The sequence below is a fragment of the Anolis sagrei genome, chromosome 3, assembly GCF_037176765.1.
Source record: "Anolis sagrei isolate rAnoSag1 chromosome 3, rAnoSag1.mat, whole genome shotgun sequence".
NCBI classification, from domain to species: Eukaryota; Metazoa; Chordata; class Lepidosauria; order Squamata; family Dactyloidae; genus Anolis; species Anolis sagrei.
In genome coordinates this window covers 183,817,634-183,843,393 of record NC_090023.1, presented here as the reverse complement: position 1 = coordinate 183,843,393, position 25,760 = coordinate 183,817,634, and the positions used below count along the sequence as shown (strand labels likewise).

At 40.4% G+C, this 25,760-nt stretch overlaps 1 protein-coding gene across 1 annotated transcript in view; it reads left to right on the top strand.

The window, feature by feature from the left end:
- The window catches only part of LIPA (lipase A, lysosomal acid type), a 44,014-nt gene extending 20,705 nt beyond the window's left edge, over window positions 1–23,309 (top strand). The window contains exons 4-10 of the mRNA XM_060768760.2: window positions 14–212; window positions 4,179–4,288; window positions 6,821–6,957; window positions 13,980–14,126; window positions 14,555–14,626; window positions 18,498–18,569; window positions 21,728–23,309. Of these exons, the coding sequence (XP_060624743.2) occupies window positions 14–212; window positions 4,179–4,288; window positions 6,821–6,957; window positions 13,980–14,126; window positions 14,555–14,626; window positions 18,498–18,569; window positions 21,728–21,961 (971 nt within the window). The 3' untranslated portion in view covers window positions 21,962–23,309. The remainder of the gene's footprint in view (window positions 1–13; window positions 213–4,178; window positions 4,289–6,820; window positions 6,958–13,979; window positions 14,127–14,554; window positions 14,627–18,497; window positions 18,570–21,727) is intronic.
- Window positions 23,310–25,760: the final 2,451 nt, after the last annotated feature.

Sequence of the window (25,760 nt, the reverse complement as noted above, 5' to 3'; positions counted from 1 at the left end):
GTTCCTCTTTCAGATCCCAAGCCGGTCATCTTTCTGCAGCATGGTTTGCTCGCTGATGGCAGCAACTGGGTGACAAACCTGGACTACAACAGCCTGGGGTTTATGCTGGCTGATGCTGGCTATGACGTTTGGCTAGGGAACAGCAGAGGAAACACTTGGTCCAGGAAACACGTAAACTACTCAGCGAGCGATCCAGAGTTCTGGATGTTCAGGTAGTGTGAACTTGTTTAACATAAGTACATGTTCCCTGAGTTTCTCTATTTGAAGTATGTAATCAGATATACTTTTCTACTTTTAGCTGCTTTAAAAAAAAATTGGAACTCAAGTAGGAACAGTGTTAGGCCAGACCATTGTTTCTTCTGAGTTATCGTCAGTTTTGACAACACTCCACAACTTCAGGCAAAATTCTTCCTAGCCCTCTCTCATACTCCTATCTGGGGCCTTGTGGAGCCCCCCCTGGCACAGTGGGTTAAACCCCTGTGCTGGCAGGACTGAAGACCGACAGGTTGCAGGTTCAAATCTGGGGAGAGGCGGATGAGCTCCCTCTATCAGCTCCAGCTCCTCATGCGGGGACATGAGAGAAGCTTCCCACAAGGATGATGAAAACATCAAAATCATCCGGGCGTCCCCTGGGCAACGTCCTTGCAGACGGCCAATTCTCTCACACCAGAAGCGACTTGCAGTTTCTCAAGTCACTCCTGACACGACCAAAATAAAAAATAAAAAAAAAATCTGGGGCCTTCTCACACTACATAATTATACCACTATGTTTCCACTAACTGCCATTCCTGAATCTTGGGCCCCTTATACACTGCCATCTAAAATCCAGATTATATGGCAGTCTAGACTCATATAATCCAGATAATGTGGATTATCTGCTTTGACAGGAGCCCTAGGTCACCACCTGGTATAATTATGTAGTGTGAGAAGGCCCCAGATTTTTTTTTTTTATTTTGGTCATGTCAGTGGGTTAAACCTCTGTGCCGGAAGGACTGAAGACCGACAGGTCACAGGTTTGAATCCGGGGAGAGCATGGATGAGCTCCCTCTATCAGCTCCAGCTCCTCATGCGGGGACATGAGAGAAGCCTCCCACAAGGACAGTTAAATATCAAAACATCCGGGCGTCCCCTGGGCAACGTCCTTGTAGACGGCCAATTCTCTCACACCAGAAGCGACTTGCAGTTTCTCAAGTCGCTCCTGATACGACAAAAAAAACAAAAAACTGCTTTGACAATCTGGATTATATGGCAGTGTAGAAAGGGCTTTGGAGTTCATAGTTTGGTGGGGCACTAAAGCTCTCTGGCTGAGATTCCTAAACTACTAATCCCAGGACACCATAAGTTGGAACCATGACAGTTCATGGCAGCAAGTGACTATTCTACAAATCAAAAATTATATATACTTGGATGAAGAGAGTAACCCCAGTTTTAAAAGATGAAATTTGGCTTTAATAGTGAGGACAGTCGGTGTTTGTTTGTTTATTTATTTATTTACTCTATTTGTATTCCGCCTTTCTATACCCCAGTGGTTCTCAACCTTCCTCATGCTGCAACTCCTTAATACAGTTCCTCATGTTGTGGTGACCCCCAACCATAACATTTTCGTAATGCAAATATCCTATTTGCTAAATGTATTTTCATTCACTGGATCAAATTTGGCACAAATACCCGATGCGCCCAAATTTGAATACTGGTGGGGTTCGGGTGGGATTGATTTTGTCATTTGGGAGTTGTAGTTGCTGGGATTTATAGGTCACTAGAATCAAGGATCATTCCGAACTCCACCAAGGATGGAATTGAACCAAACTTGGCACACAGAACTCCCATGACCAACAGAAAATACTGGAAGGGTTTGATGGACATTGACCTTGAGTTTTGGAGTTGTAGTTCACCTACATCCAGAGAACACTGTGGACTCAAACAATAATGGATCTGGACCTAACTTGGCACAAATGCTCAACATGCCCAAATGTGAACTATGGAGGAGTTTGGGGAAAATAGACATTACCATCTGGGAGTTATGTTGCTGGGATGTGTAGTTTACCTAGAGTCAAAGAGCATCTTGAACCCAACCAACAATAGAATTGGACCAAACTTCCCACACAGAACCCCCATGACCAACAGAAAATACTGTGTTTTCTGATGGTCTTTGACGACCCCTCTGACACCCACTCACAACCCCCCAGGTGTCCTGACTCCCAGGTTGAGAAACACTGCTCTACCCCAAAGGGGACTCAAGGTGGGTTGACATATAGCAACTATTCAATGCCTTTGGACAACAAACAGAATACACTTAAATTTAAAAATTATAATTAGATGCACATTAAAACATAAAACATTGCATTCACTATTAAAATCACGCCATCTTTAATCATAATCCAAAGACCAATTGCATGTATTTCAAGGATACATGGATCTGCTTATGAACATTGACTTCCAAAACAGGCTTCTGTGCAATGGCCTCCTTGGCAGCTGTTGCCATGCAGATTTCTTCCATGTGCTGGCATTTGAGCATGTGAATCTCTTGCATGTGTTATGAAACCTGTTGGGTGGAGTGATATTCCCACAACTTACTCATCAGATGCAGAAAATGCAAACTAGCACTTACTCTTTCCTCTTCTTGTATATTTTTACATCTGAGCCCTTTCCCTGGAGGTATGTGTGTGTGATCTTATTCCATCTCATCCTTGGAGCCAACTTGCAAGCATGGAAAAAAGTAGGAGGCATAATCTTATCTATGTAAGCTTCCAGGCTCTAGGTTGAGTTCAGTCCAGAGCTCTCTTGTACAAATCCACTTGCTGTCTCTGCAGTGTACTCAAACCTTTGTGTATTATTATTATCATCATCATCATCATCATCATCATCATCATCATCATCATCATCATCTATATACATAAAAATGTAATGTCAGTTTGTGGGATTAACAGAACTCAAACACCACTGGACGAATTGACACCAAATTTGGACACAAGACACTTAATAACCCAGTGTATGTCTTTCACTCAAAAAAAATGATTTTGTCATTTGGAAGTTGTAGTTGCTGGGATGTAAAGTTCACATACAATCAAAGAGCATTCTGAACTCTACCAATTATGGAACTGAACCAAACGTGGCACACAGTACTCCCTCGACCAACAGAAAATACTAGAAGGGTTTGGTGGGCAGTGTCCTTTGGTTTTGGAGTTGTAGTTCACCTACATCCAGAGAGCACGGTGGACTCAAACAATGATGGATCTGGACCAAACTCCACACAAATACTCAATATGCCCAAATGTGAACACTGGTGGAGTTTGGGGAAAATAGAATCTTGACATTTGGGAGTTGTAGTTGCTGGGATTTATAGTTCACCTACAATCAGAGCATTCTGAACCCCACCAATGATAGAATTGGGCCAAATCTCCCACACAGAACCCCCATGACCACCAGAGTGGGCCACAGCAAGGTGTGGCAGGGGACGGCTAGTTATTTTTATTATTATTAATAATAATAATCATAATAATCATAATGTTCATGTTGATCTATATCCTGCTTTTTCTTTCCACAAGGAGTCTCAAAGTGGTTGACACTAAAAGCATTTCAATACAACTAAAAATATACAAATACTAAAAAGAATTAAATGTCATTCATCTTAAAAACCAATTCTTTTAAAATCAATAAAAAACATATTCAAAACTAAAAACCCAAAAGATCTTAAACACAAAATATATTCAGTTAATTGGAAAACTACAAATAAATATGGGAATGTGGATTAACAGCCTTGACGTGGGTGACAAAAGAGATCCAGTGGCTGATAAAATAAGATGCCAAGCAGAGCTGTGTCTTTTACTAATTCAGTTGTTGTTTAAGATGTGATTAGCTTTAGACTCGTAGAATCAGTTAGTTGGCAGGGGCTTCATGGGTCAGTCTGGTCTACCTCCCATGCCTCTCCAGTTAAAGCATTCCCAGCAGATAGTTATCCAACCTCTTTTTGAAAACATCCAGAGAAGGATGCCCCACTATCTTTGTGGACCACGCAAAGCAGGCCTTGAACAATTGATTCTGAAATTTGTAACAAACCAAGAGCTGTCTTCTGGTCACAATGGATGGACATTATGGTACTTTAGGATACTGAAGTCATGTACGTACCACCGCATATGCTAAATATAAACCTCTCTCTCATTGCTTTCTCCCTTTTTTAGTTATGATGAAATGGCTAAATATGACCTTCCAGCTACAGTCAACTTTATCCTGAATAAAACTGACCAGGAGCAAATATTTTATGTTGGCCATTCCCAGGGCACCACAATGGGTAAGGTCAATGCATTCCTGCAATTCTAATACCTTTGTGTTTGAATGTGCGGCTGCTGTTTCATGCTAATGTCAGGGAAGGGGTTATGTGTAAGGTCATGATAGTACATGGAGCCAATGAATGTGCGTGAAAGGGTAACCTTGAATACTGTATTTCTGAGGAAATGCTTCTAATATAACCAGTATTTAATGTTGAAAACAGATCCTGGAAAAGGTGTATTTTGTACCATGAGTCCCCAATTCCCTTTGTCAATATGATCACAACAGTCTGCCAAAGTAATTCTTAGGGTATAGTTTTGATAAAGTTCTGTTTGTTTGTTTTGTTTTATTATTTATTAGCGTGAATACTCGACATTGCTTGGGTTATTTGAAAAAGTAATTTTTTTTCAAATTTTTTCAAAGACCAGAGCCCTGTATTATTATTATTATTATTATTATTATTATTATTATTATTATTATTATTACCTTTATTTGTACCCCACTAGCATCTCCTGAAGGACTCAATGCGGCTTACAACAATATAACAATTACATATAAACCAAAAGCAAATCAAAAACATTAAAAGCAATAACAGTAAACAGTAAAAACAGCACACCGTGACACAATAAAACTGTACAACTCATTTTACAATGCTTTGCTTTTTGTTTGTTCTTTTAAGTAATTTGAAAGAAACCCAAACACAGTATGATCAGGTGTTGGCAACCTGGTAGCCTCAAGACTGTAACTCCCATCAAGCCCAATTACCACGATAGTTGGCTAGCAATTGTGGGATTTGTAATCTGAAACAAATGGAGGCCACCAGGGTGCCTAGTCATGGGATTAAATGTCTTAAGTAGTGTGTTAATCTCTTTTAAACTTGGTCAGAAACCTAATTGATTGGAATTAGAGATGGCGCCTTTTCTATAAGGTCACCAGGTGGTAGCATTCTTTCTCCTATAGCGGAGCTTTCCAAATGTTTCATGTTGGTGACATGCTTTTCAGACATCATTTTGCAACACAGTAAAATTCAGTTTTACTTGCAAACCAGAGGTTGAGCCAACCCATTATAAGAGATACAGATACTATAAGGATGCTTTGCTCCAACTGTGTTGTTATGGGTTTAGTCTTGTCTTGAAAGAACATGCCAAGACGCACAGGGGCTGAAGATAGCACACATCTTTATTGTTTGGAATACAAGAATCTAGCACTACTGCCCATCTATATAGGGCCTTAGCTACAATGTCATAAATCATGTAAAAGAATCCCAAACCTTGTGTGACTGTGGAGCAGAACAGACAACTCCACATCTGTATGTTTGTCCACCCTGCCCTGCCTCATGTACAGAGGAGGAATTGTTGGAGGCTACAGACAATGCTGTTGCTGTTGCCCGTTTTTTGTCAAAAGATAGTTAGCCGCCTGTGCGCCTTCTGTTTTTATCAGTTTTATACTTATTTATGCAATGCTTTTGATACAAAATAATAATAATAAACCCTGGTACCTGGTGCCTGCCCTTTCTCACATACCAGCGCCCACCATCTCCCACCTCAGGGCAATGGACTTTTATGGCTGGTTCATATGTCCTTGTAGCATCCTGTCCTCCCTTTTGGCCAATGGCCATGTGCTCTATGTCAGGGCAGTTAGTTGCATAGCATGCAAAGCACTGCATAAATTAGTATAAAACTAATAAAAATAGGAGTGCAGTGGCTAAATATCTTTTGACCAAAAACGGGCAACAGCAATGGCATTGTCTGTAAACTCCAACGATTCTTCCTCTGTGCCTGAGGCAGGGCATTGTGGACAAGCACACAGGTGCTGAGTTGTTCGTTCTGCTCCATAGTTGCACAAGGTTGAGGGTTCTTTTAGGTAATGCCATTTTTCCAGGTTGTCTTTTGATCTGCCCACTCCACTTCTGAGTCCGTTCAGGAACTTCCAAGATGCCCATTCTTGGTTTGTCCCTGGAGGAAGACTCAAGGGCATCCAGTTGGGATTTCCTGGTTTAGCAGCCCAGAGGGATACCCTTGGTGTGGCTGGGGGGATGCCAAGAGGAGTGATAGTTCTCATAAAGCTTTTCCTTGATTTGAGTCTACTGGGAGGAGGCTGGTAGCCATGTAGTGGGTGGCTTTCACAGTATTCAACCTTATTTCTCTCACACTTAGCAGCAACTTCCCATCGCACATCACATGAGTGAGCATGACAGATACACACATAAATTGTAATAACAAAATATATGGAGGCCACAATATATCTCCTGAAAATCTTTCATTTATATTTTAATAATATATTATTTGTAAGAGAAAGTATGTTTCCAACATCTTTGTCATTTCTCATCACGTTTGCATGACACGCCGACACACTAACACGTTGCGACACACAGTTTGGAGAGCTGTTTTCTGGAGAGGTGCAGTTGCCACCTCCTCTTTCAAGTATCAAAGATGTTGTTGAGGCCTTTAACATTATATATCTCTCTAGCTTATAATCATTTTCTCATGCTTGCTTTTGTTCTCTGAGAAAACCTAAATGGAAAGGCCTATCTTATGTTTCTTTTCTCTCCTAGCTTTCATTGCATTTTCAACAATGCCACAGATAGCCAAAAGGATAAAAATGTTCTTTGCACTGGCACCAGTCGCCACAGTGAAGTTTTCCTCCAGTCCTTTGGCCAAGCTTGGTAAGCTTCCGGAACTGCTGCTCAGAGTAAGTGTTTTGGATGAAATATTGGCTTGATTGTGGAGTGCAAATACTGGCTGGTGATGCTGGGAGTGTGCTGTTCCCTTCTGTACATACTTGAAGAAAAGATCGGACACACCTTTTAACAAAAGCTTGAGCAAATGACTCGTTTTTAAAGTAAACACATCTTGTAACCCAAGACTATTTTAAATGCTCTCAAGAGTTCTAAGCAGTTTGAGTGCTACAACTTGTTATTGGTGTATATAATTGTGTTCTCTATCTTCTCACATTTTCCTTACACCATGGACCCCAGTGAGTTTCATTGACCCCATTTTGAAGGAGTGTATGTAGGAAGTGATTCCAATGCTTTTCATAGCCTTGTTTATGATACAGGGCTCAGTATAGTATTGCAGTTTCTACCTATCAAGAAATGGAGGATATAAAAACGAGTAACAGTTGGGTTGGTGAGTAACAGTTGGGTTTGTAGAAGTAGATATATTGATGAACAAGGTTCTGTTTCATTAGATCAGGGGGCCTCAAACTATGGCCCGGGGGCCAGATGCGGCCCTCCAAGGTCATTTACCCGGCCCTCGCTCAGGGTCAACCTAAGTCTGTAATGACTTGAAAGCACACAACAAAACAATCCTATCTCGTCAGCCAAAAGCAGGCCCACACTTCCCAATGAAAAACTAATAAGTTTATATTTGTTAAAATGCCACCTTCATTTTAATTGTTGTACTGTTTTTAAGTGGTTTTTTCTTGGACAACAAATAATATATGTGCATTGTGCATAGGAATTCATGTTTTTTTCAAATTATAATCCGGCCCTCCAACAGTTTGAGGGACTGTGACCTGGCTTTCTGTTTAAAAAGTTTGAGGACCCTTGCATTAGATTAACGAAAAGATGATCCTTTTCATCTTCTGAGAAATAATTTGGAGGGTGGATTTGATCGGTCCAATTACAAATTGGATATCAAAAAGTGCTCTTTTTTTGGACTTAATTGTATGTTTACTCTGACTATGGCAACCCTATCATAGGCATGACTCAATGCTATGGAATAACTCTTTGATGAGGCAGCAATACTCTTTGGCAGAGAAGGCTACAGATCTTGTCAAGATATAACTCCCATGATTCCATAGCATTGATCCACAGCAGATAAAATAGTGTTGAATTGCATTAATTCTACATAGTGGATTCACTCTTGGAGTCCTGGTTCAACATTCAGTAATAATAATAGTAATAATAATAATAATAATAATAATCACTATCATCATTGTCTTTATTTATATCCCGCCGCCACCTCCCCAAAGGGACTCGGGTGGCTTACAAGGCACTCTAGGGTGCACATATAACATACAACAGGTAAAAACAGTATAAAATTATATGACAAGTCACATCAAATTAGAACAGCAACTCCCATCACCACATGTAGCATAAAATCAAAATACTACAATTTTAAAACAACAGTAGATAAAACTAACAAGCTACTATACTACATTTTTGTAACTACATCTATGAAAAAAGACCCAGGTAGTGTGGCCAGTTGGCACATAGAGTTGATAATTGTTCTCATGCTTTAATTTCTGGTTGCACAGGAAAATGTTCCTTGTGTACGAGCCCTAGATGCAATATGGATGTTTCTGTCTTCTGTATTCACCAATTTCTCCCTCCCCTTTTCTAAATTGTGATTGTATGTGAATAACTATGGTTTCAGCTATGATTTCATTGCTCACCATATATGCCGGCGCCCTGAGGGTGGGGTATAAATGTTTGTGTAATTTTGCTTGGCAGTCTGAACCAGATATTTAATTATGGAAATGGCTTGCATAAAGTATTTTACAAAAGTGGTTTCCAGTTAATGAACAGTGGGAAAGCTCTCCTTTTGTGCAAAGCCTGCATTGAATTCCAAAGTCATTATCCAGAAAGTGTATTCAAATAGTGGGTGTGAACAAAAACACTGGGTTATGACCAGAAATGCCAAGATAGTTTAGCATAAGCTCTCATGGCCATTTGTTTAAGGACAGGTCGCTCAGCCTTTTATGTTCCAGGTGTTTTGTACTTTCACTCCCAGAAGCCTCCACCAGTATAGCTAGTGACAAAAAAAAAATTATGGGAGTTGAAGTCCAAAACATCCAGATACTAAAGATTGAGAACCACTATCTTCCAAGAATTTGAGGGAAAGGCCTGCATAGATTTGGAAAAGGGTTAAGGATTGTGGGGAATCGTTTTGTGGGGCACTGAGGGGAAGAGGTGAGGGCTACATGGGAAAGCACAAAGTATGAGATTCCAATCCCAAAAGGAGTGGAATTATATGGCCATGAAGATGCTGGTTCATTTCAGTTTCCAGCATCCCCAGCCAGCACAGGCAGTGGTGAGAGATGCTGAGAGCAGGCATGTAGCCAGAGGGGGGGGGGGGCTTGAGGGGTTTCAGCCCCCCCCCCCCCCAAATTCTCATGGTGGTTCGCGAAAAGGCCTTACTGGTGCATTATTTAAACTGTTATGTTTATTCATATCATGATCTGATCACCATACTCAATATATCTCATATGCATGAGGGTATTGGGGTAACGATACAACAGGTTTGCTAGGGTAGGCCCTCTTTCATTCAGACTCAGCCCCCCCCGAAACCTCCCCTGAAAAAAACTCAGCCCCCCCCCCCCCCTGAATTGAAATCCTGGCTGCGGGCCTGGCTGAGAGTTTCAGTTCAGCAACATCTTACAGGCCACACAGTTCTTAATCATATGAAATAATAACAACAACAACAACAACAACAACAATAATAATGGAAAGATTAGCCGTTTACAAGAAACCTTGCCCAGGGGACGCCCAACTGTATTTACTCAGTCTTCGAGGAGGCTCTTTCCGTGTCCTCCAGGTGAATATAGAACTGAACAAAGCATGCAGAATAATCATAGGTTGTCTTAAACCTACACCTGTTGATAGACTCAATAAACTAGTTGGCATTGACCCCCTTGTTGTGTGACGGGAAGTTGCTGCTAACTTTGAGAGAAATAAGATTGAACACTGTGAAAGCCATCCACTGCATATTTGCCAGAATCCTCCCAGTAGACTCAAATCAAGGAGAAGCTTCATGAGAACAATGTTCTCCCAGCAACAGCAAGAGTATCCTTCTGGGAAGCTAAACTAGGAAACCCCAAATGGATGCTCCCACCACAAGGGTCTGCCTCCAGGGGCAAACCGAGAATGGGCAACTCAGAAGTCCCTGACTAAAACTCAGGGAGACTGAGGGACATCAGCAATACCATATGGCTGTCATAATCATCCTTGTCTTTCATTATAGATGAAGTATAAACCCCAACAACTACAACTCCCAAATGACAAAATCACCCCCTCCCCCCCCCCCCATTCCACCATTATTTAAATTTGAGTATATCAGGTAATTGTTCCACATTTGGTCCAGTGAATGAAAATATATCCTGCATATCAGATATTTACATTACAATTCATAACAATAGCAAAATTACAGTTATGAAGTAGTAACAAAAATAATTTTATGGTTGGGAGTCACCCCAACATGAGGAACTGTATTAAGGGATCGCGAGATTAGGAAGGTTGAGAACCACTGCTTTATAATGTCAAGACAATGGTTAGAGATCTGGTTCATCTTGGTTGACTTCAGAAACCCTTTCATTTCAAAATAGTTCATAAAGTAAGTTTCGTCTGTTCAGACAATTTAGACCATTGCTGTCAACTTGTCCTCTCCCTCTTGAATCAAACAAATAGCTTTTATCAACAGGTCAAAGAGTCATCTAGACAGAACCCACAGTTCCATCTGCTTTGAGCTAATAGCTTTGTCAAAGCTTATGAGCTGAGCATCAAGCTGATTAAGAGCCTTCTGGATAATACTTGCATGTATAGGAGTAGAAAATGAAATGTTGATGTGTTGAGATTGCCCATTGTTTTGTGGCTACACATTAATTATGGCATATTTATTTTGGAGCTGGCAAGCTCAGCTGGCTTTCTCAATATTTTCATAACAACAGGTTGCACTTTCACTGGAGGTTTGGGTGTGGCCTCAAATGCTGAGCTTTCCCCAGCTTGGCTAATAGTGAAGTGTCGTGATTTCAATAATTAAACTAACTATGGATGTTAGACCAGGATTTCGTGGATGTCTCCCATGGAATGTCAAGTGTCATATATTAAGAACAGTCTGAACATTTAAATCAAACATTCTGATTCTCCACTTCACATGCAACAACTATGCAAGGTTTGCATTGTGTGTTAGTTGGGGGGAAATGAAAGGATCTCTGTGTTATAAATTTAATAACTGTCACAAAATATCTAAAACACTACAAAAATGATAGGGATGCTTTTCCTATGTAAACATGGGCTCAGAGCACAGTTGGCTCTGTAAGCGATTGGCAGATTTTTTACAACTGTTTGCCCTTGCCGTTTTTCAGTAAGGAAGCGGCACTTGATTCGGGTTCCTTGGCCAAGAAATAGGAATGTCTCTTGGTTAAGGAGATAGGAATACAGACTTCCCTATCTCTATGGGTTAAGCAACTATAGGAGTGTACTGCTTTGCCTCCTCTCCCCAGACTTTGGACAATTCTGGGTAGATCTACACTGCCATATAATTCAGATTATCAAAGCGGATCATCCACATTATCTGCTTTGAACTGGATTATATGAGTCTACACTGCCATATAATCCGATTCAAAGCAATGTAGAAGGAGCCTCTTTTTGCACATTCACATAGCAGCCCTGATCTTTGGAAGGAAAGGGAAGGAAAAGCACTGCTGCTAATTGCCTCCAGAATATTGGGACCACTTCTAAAGTATTTACAAAACTAGAGTTCTGGTGGTGTAAATTTCAGAACTCTAACAAAACTTTCAAATTTTAATTATTATTTCATTATTGGTGATTTTTATGACAGAACCAATTAGGGACTGCCATTTATAATGAAATTTTGAGAGTTTTGTTAGAGTTTTGAAATTTTCACCACCAGAACTTTAGTTTTGTAAGTACTTTAGAACCATTTAGAAACATGCATTCCCCAGGCCTACTGCCTGTACATTCACATAAAACTTTTGGCTCCAGGAGGAAGTTATTATTATTATTATTATTATTATTATTATTATTATATTATACTTATATTATTATTACTATATTATTATTATACTGTGGGACTTTTGAATCCAGACTGACAAAGTTTTGGAACACAATACACCAGACATCACGACTGTGGAAAAGGAAAAAGTTTGGATTATTGATGTCACCATACGGGGTGACAGTTGCATTGAGGAAAAACAACAGGAAAAGTTCAGCTGGTATCAGGACCTCAAAACTGAATTGCAAAAGCTCTGGCATAAACCAGTACAGGTGGTCCCAGTGGTAATCGGCACACTGGCTGTCGTGCCAAGAGATCTCAGCCAGCATTTGGAAACAATAAACATTGACAAAACCGTGATCTGTCAACTGCAGAAGGCCACCTTACTTGGATTTGCGTGCATCATTCGAAAATACATTACACAGTCCTAGACGCTTGGGAAGTGTTCGACTTGTGTTTTTGTGATACGAAATCCAGCATATATATCTCGTTTGCCGTGACATACTGTGTTTTTGTGTCAGTAAAATAATAATAATAATAATAATAATAATAATAATTCTTACCTACCTCTCCTTGTGGCTCGAGGTGGGTTACAGCACAATTAAAAACACATAAACATTGTAAAAATCCTATAAATGCACATATCAAAATGTATTTCTATAAAATCCGTATTAAAATACACTGAACACAGATTAAACACAGGACATGACTTTAAAATTCATGGTTAAAAATGGTCCAGAGATATTAGCAATTTTGTGAGGAGTCCACCACCCCTAACATCTGTGAATGTGGAGGGCTCATTGTAGTTATTCACCTATCCTCTTATTAGATCAGTTGTGAAAAACTGAGAGGCTGTGGGTTGCATTACCAGTGATTCCCAACTTTTGGTCTTCCAGGTGTTTCGGATTTCAACTCCCCGTAATCCCAGGCATTTTACCAGATGGCTTGTTGTAGGTTTTTCGGGCTGTATGGCCATGTTCTAGAAGAGATCACAACCTCTGAGGATGCCTGCCACAGATGCAGGCAAAATGTCAGGAAAGAATGCTTCTTGAACATGGTCACGCAGCCTGAAAAACGCTCAACAACCCAGTGATTCCGGCTATGAAAGCCTTCGACAATACATTTTATCAGCTGTTAGATGTTGTGGGAGCTGAAGTCCAAAACAAAAGTTGAGAAACATTGCATTAGACCAGGGGTCCACAAACTTTTTAAACAGAGGGCCAGGTCACAGTCCCTCAAACTGTTGGAGGGACTGTTGGATTATAATTTGAAAAAAAAACCAAAACATGAATTCCTATGCATGCTGCACATATCTTATTTGTAGTGTAAAAAAACACTTAAAAACAATACAATAATTAAAATGAGGAACAATGTTAACAAATATAAACTTATTAGTATTTCAATGGGAAATGTGGGTCTGCTTTTGGCTGAGATAGGAATGTTGTTGTTGTGTTGTTTCAAGTCATTTCAGACTTAGGTTGACCCTGAGCGAGGGCCGGGTAAATGACCTTGGAGGCTCGCATCCGGCCCCCGGGCCTTAATTTGAGGACCCCTGCAAAGGTTGCAACTTTAAATCAAGGTTTTTTCTCTCTCTCCAAATGTGGAGCATTTGTTGTTCCTTTTTTAGGCTACCAAAGGTTGTTTTAAGAAGTCAGTTCTTGTTCATTCACTTTATTTTTTTAAAAAGGGGCATCTTGTGGACTTGAAATAGACCATCTGCGTATGTGTGTGTGTAACTGACCGCCATACCACCCAGGAGGGTTTTTTTGGGAAATAAATATTATTTTTCTTTACTCTCAAGGGTCACCCTTGCCAACTCCTGGTTTAGATTAACACAAATGTATTTTGATCATAAGCAGATTCTCATTTTCGCCTTGGTAATGTGTTATGACTTTATAATGCAAGATTCATCCTCCTAGGAAAATGGGAGCCATTTTAACAAAGTGACTTATGTATTTTCTGGATTTCCTTTGGCAGGAAATATTTGGATCCAAGCAGTTTTTCCCCCAGAACTCAATTCTGAAATGGCTTTCAACCCACATGTGTGACCGTATCTTGCTGGATGACCTTTGTGGCAATGTTTTCTTTCTACTGTGTGGGTTTAATGAGAAAAACCTAAATATGGTAAGATTTTTGGCAATTTAAACTGTAGGCACTTTTCTCCTAATATTGATTGGGACTGTGGTTATGGCAGTGACATTGACAACGTTAAGTCCCCCTAATGTATTTTTCAGCAAGAAAGGGGGATATGGCGCATTCTCCATAAACTGTGGTTGGTTGGTTTGTTACAATGGGCCATAACATCAACCAGATCGGAAATTCTTATGCTAGAGAGCTAGGCGATCTCTTGCCTCACTAAACAAAAATGTGTGATATGGAAAAATATGGCAAACTTAAGACTATCAAACTATAGTCCCAGGGAAGTGTTAATTGTTATTAACTTGCTACAAATGAGAACAACTGTTCTGAGCTCTAGCGTTCGTCCCAATAGTGCAAAGTAGTTGTCAACACTTGATGATAAATCCAGCTAATACGTTTTTTATTTCATACAGACCCGAGTAGATGTATACTCAACACACTGTCCAGCTGGAACATCTGTCCAGAATATGATTCACTGGAGTCAGGTATATCTTAAATTCTCAACTGATTTAGAGATGCACACGGTGTTGATTTTATGATTTTGAATGATTTCCTATTTTCAGAGGGAAAAGGTTGCTGAGAAAGGTTAAGTAAGGATTACAATATGGGAAAAATACACGTGAGTTATTTGACCTTGTATTCAACACAAATGTCTTGCTTCGGTGATAAACAATTGAAAATGAACAGTATCAAACTTCAGTTTGAATGCCAGCTCAAATCTGTCTATGGAATCAGTGAGGATCTTGTAAGTCATAGTCGTGATAAGGGTTGTAAGATGTAAGCTTCAGTAAATGTGCCAAAAAAAAAAAACCGACAAAAGAAAGAAAAAAGAAGAAGAGAGATCCAAATATTTCAGAAGTTTTCCAGTTGATTAGATTGAAGTGAGTAAAAAGTGACTTACCACATGTTATTGAATTGCAATTCCTATCAGCCCACCTGGTGAGGGAAGATAGGAGTTACAGCCCAACATCTGACGGAGCATACTTTAAATACCCCTCAATTGAATAGTTAAATAAAGTATGTAATGCGAAAGTGTTACATGGTACTCTAGATACTCTGAATGTGCAGGAATTTGAGAGAACTACTAGGCTCGTGCATTTCGGCTGAACCTCGATCCGCTTCTGCTGGCCAAATTCTGGGAGACCTGCAGATCCATTTTTACTCCCCCCCCCCCCCAAAAACAAACAAACAAAACAAAAACAGGCGAGTTGCAAAATAGCCATTTCTGGTCTGCAGCCGAAAGATCTGGGAAGATCTGGCCCATTGGGGCTCCCCTTTTCATTCCTGGGATCCTTTCTTTCTTTCAAGGGAGCCTGGATTTGAGCAATGGGGTTAAGGAAGCATCCTTCCTGGGACCCTCTCCTATCTTCCTTTCAAGGGAGTCTGGATTTGAAGAACGGGGTTAAGAAAGCATCCTTCCTGGGACACTTTCCTACCTTTCAAGGGAGCCTGGGTTTGAAGAATGGGGTTAAGGAAGCATCTTTCTTGGGACCCTTTCCAATCTTCCTTTCAAGGGAGCCTAGGTTTGAAGAATGGGGTTAAGGAAGCATCCTTCTTGGACCCTATCCTACCTTTCAAGGGAACCTGGGTTTGAAGAATGGAGTTAAAGAAGCATCCTTCCTGGGACCCTTTCCTACCTTTCAAGAGAGCCTGGGTTTGAAGAATGGGGTTAAAGAAGCATCCTTCCTGGGACCCTTCCCAATCTTCCTTTCAAGGGAGCCTGAGTTTGAAGAATGGGGTTAAGGAAGCATCCTTCCTGGGACCCTTTCCTTAGACACAGTTTGCATAAGATAAGTTAGGGTGTTCTTCTATTCTAATTGACCCAACAGGTAGGGCTCACAGGGAAACCCCGTGCGAGTAGCAGCATGCGGCAGCTTCTTTGCGTCGCGGGGTGCCAAATAGGGGAGGAGGAGCCATGAATGGCTGCCACGTTGTCTCATTATGGACAAAAAATGTGATGGCTGAGCCCATACTGTTACGGTTGAACAAGCCACATTGGCCATAGGGAACCAACCACTCCGAATCTATGCACAAACCTAATAAATACTCAATGCCAGTATATGCGAAACTGAAGCTGTATATTGGGGGAGGTGTTTTGTATAGTTTTTGCAAAGCCCAGAAGTATTTTTTAAGCTTTAACTTTCAGAAGCTTTTTTCCAGAATTGTTGTCAAAAAAGTGATTTCTCAGTCTTTTGGGTTTTGGTATGATTGTAATAGTACAGGGTGGTCTTTCTCCTCTTTCAAGGGCACAATTGTTTCTGTAATCTGGTGTTAGGACCTGACTTGCCTATATGAGTCATCCAGAGATATGGCTTTCTAAGCATTGCTTGCCAAGCACATGCTCTGTTGAATACATGCTCTTAGTCAATTGTGTGTGATGATCTCGAGGCCTTTGATGACGTCTTGGTCTTGTGTTTAATGCAGGGGTCTCTTAACTGGGGATGGAAATCTTGTGTCCTTCTGAAAGCAAAGACTAGCTTTTGCTGAATTGATTTTCCATTTACTCTTCTTCAACTGAGATGGTCCTTTCTGAAAAACGAAGATAGATACATACATAAAGTCTCCTAGGCAAGGGCTTCTTGAACTTTTCCACTCACAACACCTTTTGGCCTGAGAAATTTTAACGTGACCCCAGATATATAGGTATTAGAAAATCAACTATACTGGTAACAAATAAGTATTTACAAGACTTTCTACACAGGCTGATTTTCCTTTTTTATATAGTTCAGCTAAAGCATTTTGTACGGAATCCACTGCACAACAGATTTGTGTGACTGCCTAAAACAGCAACAGTTCGGAAACCTTTTACTGTTGTAAAAAAATTTGGGATCCCAAAATTAAACTAAGGGGATTTCATTTGGTGTTGCAGTTTCTCAAGTTGCTCCTGACCAAATAATAATAATAATAATAATAATAATAATAATAATAATAATAATAATAGCTGCTGCTGCAAGAAGATTGCACAGACAGACTACAACCAGAGGCATAATACCATTGCTCAGATGATTCATTGGAACTTGTGCCACAAATACCATCTGCCTGCAAGAACTAACTGGTGGTATCACAAACCGGAAAAAGTTACAGAAAATGAGCATGTCAAACTCCTCTGGGACGTCCAAATTAAGACTGACAGAGTTTTGGAGCACAATACTCCTGACCTCACGATTGTGTTAAAAAACAAAGTATGGGTTGTCGTTGTTGCAATCCCAGGTGACAGCAGGATTGAAGAGAAGCAACTGGAAAAGCTGACACGATTTGAGGATTTAAAGATTGGACTACAAAGACTGTGGCACAAGCCAGTCAAGGTGGTCCCAGTGGTGAGTGCAGTGCCTAAAGACCTTGGCCTGCACTTAAACACAATCAGCGCTGACAAAATTACCACCTGCCAGCTGCAGAAGGCCACCTTACTGGGATCTGAACGCATTATTCGCCGATACATCACACAGTTCTAGACACAGTTCGGACGTGTGATCCAATTCAACAGCCAGCAGAGTGTCTGCTGTGGACTAATTTTGTTGTGTTTCAAATTAATATAATATAATATAATATAATTGGTGTTGGGACCTACTGTTTGAGAAGGAGTGTCATAGGCAAAACTATTTGAAAGCAGTTCTAACTCTGTTGGGTAAACAAGCATAGGGTTGGGCTTCAAATTTTGTTTTTTTGTTTTGATTTTTTTTTTGCTGTGCAATCAGAACTTCTACCTAGTTTAACAAGACAAGTAGCTCAAGAGAAACAAACTGGAACATGTAGGAGCACTTTACCTCCAGTGTGTAGGCAACACTTTTTTCTGAATATCCCATAGCTGAAGCTGAAATCTGACCACAATCAGACTGATCAGAAAAACAATATTTTCCTTCCCTATAGGCAGCTTCTTAGAGAAAATAGATATTGTTTCTCTACTCAGATAGAAAAAATAGTTCACACATTTGCTTGCAGATGTCTCTGTATATCTTATGCCATGATTGAGTGATAAAAATATTTAACATTATTCTAAAAGCAGATATATATATATATATATATATATATATATGCATAAAATATTCATATATCTATATTTGGTTTTTTTGTAACACAGTCATATTTTTATGCATTGATTTTCTTTGTCTGAGAATAAGGCAGCTACTGCACCGGAAACATTATGGTATAATTAAGGCTATGAAATGAAGTTACTACCCAGCTTTTTGTTCTGTTTTGGAAGAAAGCAAAGATTAATACTTTTACCATTCAGCCATGGCATAAGATATACACACACATCTTATGACATAGTAGAGTGGTAAAAGTATGAAACTTTGCTTTCGTACAAAATATATGTGCATCTTATTCCATCATATATATGCCATTTTTTTATTTCAGGTTGTGAAGTCTGGGGAGCTCAAAGCTTTTGACTGGGGAAGCAGGGAAAAAAACATGGCTCATTATAACCAGGTAAGAATTTCTTGCTGCTATAGAAATTCCTTCAGGCACATATTTTTTTGTCTTTAAACATATCCTGCTCTTATTTTTGAAAAGGGGGTTTAGAAAGATTTGTCGACTTCTTTTTTGCATTTTAAAGATAACCGTTTCCAAAATTTAAGCATATTACAATATGTTAAAATTGCTATCAATATTCTTAATACTATTTGTCATCTAATCAATAGAGTGCTCATTATTAACACGGAGTGTATTTTAATACTGGACAAACTCTTTTCACATCCTTTCACTGTCTTTATGAAAACGTTTTGATTTTTATCAGGTTATTTGCGGCTGACTGGTCAGTGTGTTCTGCAGCCACATTTTATCTAATACAAACACTCCACCATCTTGCAGACTGCATGATATATGTAAGCCACATACTTACATGGGTGGAGACATTTTAGGATGCTTATCAGGGTGGCAAAATATGACTTTGGCTGTTTGCTATCCCTGTCTCCCAAAATGTAAAGTTATCCTCTCAACCCAATGCCTTCTGCATATTTTGGCATGCAGGGTATCATCGGTCGTAGCCTATGGTTTGAATAATCAAGGAGTTAAAGATGGTAGCAACCAGATGGGGCTGGTTGGTGTAGAGAGACAGGTTGTGTGTGTGTGTGTGTGTGTGAGAGAGAGAGAGAGAGAGAAAGAGAGAGAAAAGAATGTCAATAAATGGGTGTAAACAACTGTTTGCTTCTGAATTCCTTCCCCTCGTCTTTATTCATTTAGCTGTAAAATAGCTTTTAAAATAGCTAAGTGCTCTATGCTGGCTATTAATAACAATGGTTGAATTAATTTTGGTAACACAATTGTTGGGATGTTGTAGGTTTTTCGGGCTATATGGTCATGTTCTAGAAGCATTCTCTCCTGACGTTTCGCCTGCATCTATGGCAAGCATCCTCAGAGGTTGTGAGGAACACAATTGTTCTTTTCACTAGAGCTTTCTGGAATAACTTAGGATAAAAAGAGCAACACGCCTGAAATCCATGTCCAATTTCCCAATCGCTACACATTTTTCTCAAAGAATAGTATTCTCACATTAGTTATTTATTTATTTTCGGACATTTCTATCCTGCCCTTCTCCCCACAAGGGGACTCAGAGTGGCAGAGTTAGGATGCAAACACTTTTCTAGTGGAGTTGGGGGGTGGGGTGGTTGTCTTTGTTTCAAAGGTATTAACAACCAGTTTCTCAGTGCTTCTCTGCTCATAGTTGCTCCACTGTAAGTTGGAGGCTGTCCTTCTGCACTTTGGCTGTATTCTGAAACATACAGTTCTATCATTTTCATACCATTCTGTTATATTTACATCCAAAAGAATCCTGCCATGTGTAATTTAATGGCATACTTAGTATATATATTTATTTACCATCTCTAGCAGAGAATACTGTGTACTTGAGATGTAAACATGCCAATGTAAAACTTTCATTCTTAGTCACTGAAGATGGTGAAAGCTGAAATGTTTTGCTTGTATTATATTTTTAGTTCTGTTTATTAATAACACACACACACAGAGATATTAGTGATGGGCTGCATGCTTCTCGGACAAAGTTTGGGAGAACCACTGTTGGTTTTCGGTTTTGTGTTTCGATCAAGAGATAAAAGTAGTAGTAGGGGCCGCAGTGGCACAGTGGGTTAAACTTCTAAGCTGCAGAACTCCCTGACCGGAAAGTAAGTAGTTCAAATCCATGGGATGGGGTGAGCTCCCATTGTTAGCCCCAGCTTCTCCCAACCTAGCAGTTCAAAAACATGTAAATGTGAATAGATCAATAGGTACCGCTTTGGCAAAAAGGTAACAGTACTCCATGCAGTCACATGACTTTGGAGGTGTCTACGGACAACGCCGGCTCTTCGGCTTAGAAATTGAGATGACCCCCCGCCCCACATTTGGACCTGACTAGATTTAATGTCAAGGGGAAACCTTTACCTTTACTTTAGTTGTGGTAGTAGTAATAATAATAAATTATAGTTTAAAATTGATGGAGACACTTGCTAGAACACCTCAGCAAGCGGGAGTCCAAAAGTGGCAGGCTCAAACCCAGAATCTCAATCAATGGCTGATACCAGAGACTCTCCTCTGGGCACACAGAAAACTGGGCGACTTGGAAGGCGCTGAACAGACTGCGCTCTGGTACCACGAGATACAGAGCCAACCTTAAGAAATAGGGCTACAAAGTGGAATCCATGACATGTGAGTGTGGAAGGGACCACCTGCTGCAGTGCAACCTGAGCCCTGCTACAAGCACAATGGAGGACCTTCTTATAGTAACACCAGAGGCACTCCAAGTGGCCAGCTATTGTTGAAAGGACATTTAATCAACTACCAAGCTTGCAAACTTTGTGGTTTGTTTGTTAAAATGCAATACAATGGTTTGGTTTGCTCCTGAGATCTATATAAATAAAAACGTAATGTTCGTTTGTGGGATTAACAGAACTCAAAAACCACTGGATGAACTGACACCAAATTTGGACACAAGACAACAACCCAATGTATGTCCTTCACTCAAAAAATTGATTTTGTCATTTGGGATTTATAGTTCACCTATAATCAAAGAGCATTCTGAACCCCACCAATGATGGAATTCAACCAAACTTGGCACACAGTTCTCCCATGACCAACAGAAAATTCTGGAAGGGTTTGGTGGCCAGTGTCCTTTGGTTTAGGAGTTGTAGTTCACCTACATCCAGATAGCACTGTGGACTCAAACAATGATGGATCTGGACCAAACTCTACATGAATATTCAATATGCCCAAATGTGAACACAGATGGAGTTTGGGGAAAACAGAATCTTAACATTTGGGAGTTGTAGTTGCTGGGATTTATAGTTCACCTACAATCACAGAGCATTCTGAACCCCACCAACAATAGAATTGGGCCAAACCTCCCACACAGAACCCCCATGACCACCAGAGTGGGCCATAGCAACGTGTGGCAGGGGATGGCTAGTGATAAATAATTTAAAAGGCATAAACTGGTATAACTTTGGGGGAAAATTAGAGGACTTCTCGCCAATGATCTAGTCTGTTTATTTCTGACAAATTGCTGTAGAATTTGACTTAATCAGTTCCTTCCTTGTTGTAGAATATATGTGCAATGATATTAACAAAAATCTGTTGTTTTCCCCTTCTTTTTTTAGCCAACACCACCTTTCTACAAAGTGAAAGACATGACTGTTCCTACAGCCATTTGGACTGGTGGCCACGACTGGCTGGCAGACTCAAAGGACATAGCCCTGTTGTTGACTCAGGTCCCAAACTTAGTATACCACAAGAATATCCCCGAATGGGAACATCTGGATTTCATCTGGGGCCTTGACGCCCCTCAGCGCATGTATAAAGAGATCATTCAGTTGATGGAGAAACATAAGTGAGGTGGGAGAGTGTAGAGCTGTGTGGTCCTGAAATATTCCTTCAGGAAGCCAGTATGGTCTAAAGCTTCTTCGTCTTTTTAAACTTCTACTTCTTGCACACCTACAGTGTTATGCATCTATCTATATGCAATCTAGCAATACCTCAGGATGTGGGATTTTTGCACTGTTCTCATGCCTATAAACCCACATAGTTTTAATAGAAGGGCTTAAGAGTAACCCGGTCAATCTTATCTTCACACAACCACTAATCTCACACAGTTAGGAGACTGCAAAGTAAAACTGACTGGCAGAATTCTCTTCTGGGAAGACAGAGGTGGAGAGAAGGAAGAATTTGTGTAAAGCCCTGCCAATATAGCTCTTGTCAAAACAATGGCTAGTTGTGTTTTCCCCTTTGGTACTATTTGAGTTTAAGACTATTTGGCATTTGGGAAAGTACTTTGAAGCACATTCTTTGACTTCTCTGGACCTACTCAGGAAAGAGGACTTTTAGCAAGTGATTCCAGTTCAAATCAAGCCCACTCTCATTTGTTGTAGAACTGGTATGTCTTGTTACATTTTCGAAAATATTGTTTTGTGTGTGATTAGGTGTTAATCCCATAAAATACAAGGAATATGTGTCCTTCCAGATATTGCTGGACTGTGGTTCCCATTATCCTAGCTACGATGGCCAAGAGAAGATTGAGATGGGGAGGGACATAGACTTAGGATGTGTAACATTGAACTGCAGAAGAACAAATATATTGGTAAATACAAATATGTAATATATAACCATGTAGACTCGGAGTAGGTCCCATGGAGCCCTCCACCTAATACATCCGGAATAAAATTAGTTGTAAAAAATGAAACATTTGGCCAATGAACACGGTTTTATACTTCCAATCAAGCAAAGGTTTTCCATAAAAAGGAGTGGAAGTGATTGTAATTTGACTTCTGGTGGGACTAAATGGTATATGCAGCCCATGAAAAATCAGAAAGGATCCAAAATGGCTCCCTGATCCATCAACTATGTTGGTGAGACATCAAAGCAAACGCCTGTGTTACTTTTCCAATGTTTCTTACAACTTCTAAAGGTGGTGACTGCTGTTCCAAGAGCAACAACCTAAGTAATATGCAAGCTAAGAAGCTTTACTTTTAGCAACTTTTACTTTGCACTGTTCAAGATGTATCTGTTTCTCTATTGGTGAACTGCACTGCAAGGCATAGATTGGCTGGTGACTACCAAAGATGTGGTGTTCTGTGCTCTTTGATGTTCTGTTATCTGCACTGCAATTAAATTTAACTACTGGAAATAGGGAGCTGACCCTGTTAAAATATTTGATAGCAATCTCTGAATAAATGTTTTTTATAATGTTGTGGCCTACAAATTATTGAGTCATCGTTCGATCTCTATCCAACTTCCTGCATTGTTATTATAACTATGTGAGGTTAGCAGAGCACTATTATCCATGCTCACGATGAAAACAGTCCCGTGACTGATTTCCCTAAAGAATGATATGTTATTCAAGCATTGATTCTGTTCTTGTAAGGGCTTAAGTCACATGGGTCACAATCAATTTACAATTATTTATTTATTTATTTAAAACATTTATATTCCGCCCTTCTCACCCGAAGGGCACTCAGGGCGGAGCACAGCATATATTCAATGTTGAGACACAAATTCACATACAATACATAAACATTAAAAAACATTTATCAAAATATTAAAATACACCATTTAAAACCATCCTAGTCATCCGCATAAAATCTCATTGGCCTGGTCATCTTTCCTATTGCTGCTTTATTGCCCTGTCCCGAAAGCTTGGTCCCACAGCCAAGTTTTTACCATCCTTCTTAAGGACAGGAGGGAGGGGGCTGACCTGATCTCACCAGGAAGGGAGTTCCATACCTGGGGAGCAACCACCTAGAAGGCCCTGTCTTTTGTCCCCACCAATCGTGCCTCTGACAATGGCGGGACGGAAAGCAGGACCTCCCCGGAGGATCTTATTCTCCACGGTGGTTCATGGGGGGAGATGCATTCAGACAGATAATTTGGGCCGGGGCTGTTTAGGGCTTTATAGGCCAAAGCCAGCACTTTGAATTGTGCTCGGTAGCAAACTGGCAGCCAGTGGAGCTGGCGTAACATGGGAGTTGTATGCTCCCTGTATGCCACCTTAGTTATTAACCTGGCTGCCTCTTGTTGGACTATTTGAAGCTTCTGAGCAGTCTTCAAAGGCAACCCCACATAGAGTGTGTTGCAGTAGTCTATCCTAGATGTAACGAGAGCGTGGACCACTGTGGCCAAATCTGACTTCCCAAGGTACGGGCGCAGCTGATGCACAAGTTTTAATTGTGCGAACGCTGCCCTGGCCACCGCTGCAACCTGGGATTCCAGGCTCAGTGATGAATCCAAGATCACACCCAAGCTGCGAACCTGTGTACAAGTAACTGCATGGGTTACACAAAGAAACACTTCCATTTTTATCACTTCCATTTTTATCTTCACAACTTTATAAATGGCACATAGCATTTATATCAGTGTTTCACAACCTTCCTAATGCCACAACCCCTTAATACAGTTCCTCAGGTTGTGGTGACCCCCAACCATAACATGATCTTCATTGCTACATCATAACTAATTTTGCTGCTATTGTGAATTGAAATGTAAATATCTGATATGCAGAATGTATTTTCATTCACTGGACCAAATTTGGCACAAATACCCGATATGCCCAAATTTTAATACCGGTGGGGTTGGGAGGGATTGATTTTGTCATTTGGGAGTTGTAATAGCTGGGATTTATAGTTAACCTACAATCAAAAAGCATTCTGAGTTTCACCAATGATGGTATTGAACCAAACTTGGCACACGGGACTCCCATGACTGACAGAAAATACTGAAAGGGTTTGGTGGGCATTGACCTTGAGTTTTAGAGTTGTAGTTCACCTAAATCGAGAGAGCACCGTGGACTCAAATAATGATGGATCTGGACCAAACTTGGCACAAATACTCAATATGCCCAAATGTGAACACTGGTGGAGTTTGGGGGAAAATAGACCTTGACATTTGGGAGTTGTAGTTGCTGGGATGTATAGTTCACCTACAATCAAAGAGTTCTGAACTTCACCCACAACAGAATTGGGCCAAACTTCCCATACAGAACCCTCATGACCAACAGAAAATACTATTTTCTGATGGTCTTTGGCGACCACTCTGACACCTTCTTGTGACCTCAGGTTTCCCGACCCTCAGGTTGAGAAGCTCTGATTTATATTATCCAGCAATGACATTTCCTGGACCAAGGTATTTTCTGTGTTTACTCACTAAAAATATAAAAGCAGACCCTCTTTGATTCTCATGCACATTTTGTAACTTCCTGATAACTGCAGCCAAGTGATCCATGGTGAAATTTACCTTAATTGCCACAATGATATTTGTTGGTTGCTTAGTGCATTGTTGGATATTTCTCTGAATTATGGGTAAAATAGAGAGTGTAAGACCAAGGATTTCATCACCATGGATCTTAATGAATCCGGGGGGGGGGGGGTCTGGAGAGCCCATCACCTGCATCACCCCTCACCTTATCCTACGGGTGGAAGTGTCTCCCCCCCTTCTCCCCATTTTTCTCAATGAGAACACGGGAAGCCGTCTATGTTCTCACTGCTCCCTCTTGTGACATTTTGAGCTTGGTTCAGGGACAGAGCCCTGATGGAAGTAGATCTATGTCATCTGATGGGATCCATTGGGCTCTGTCCCTGAATTGAGGTGAAACTGTCGTAGCATGAGCAATTTTGCCTGTGTGATGAGGTGGAAAGTGTCCCA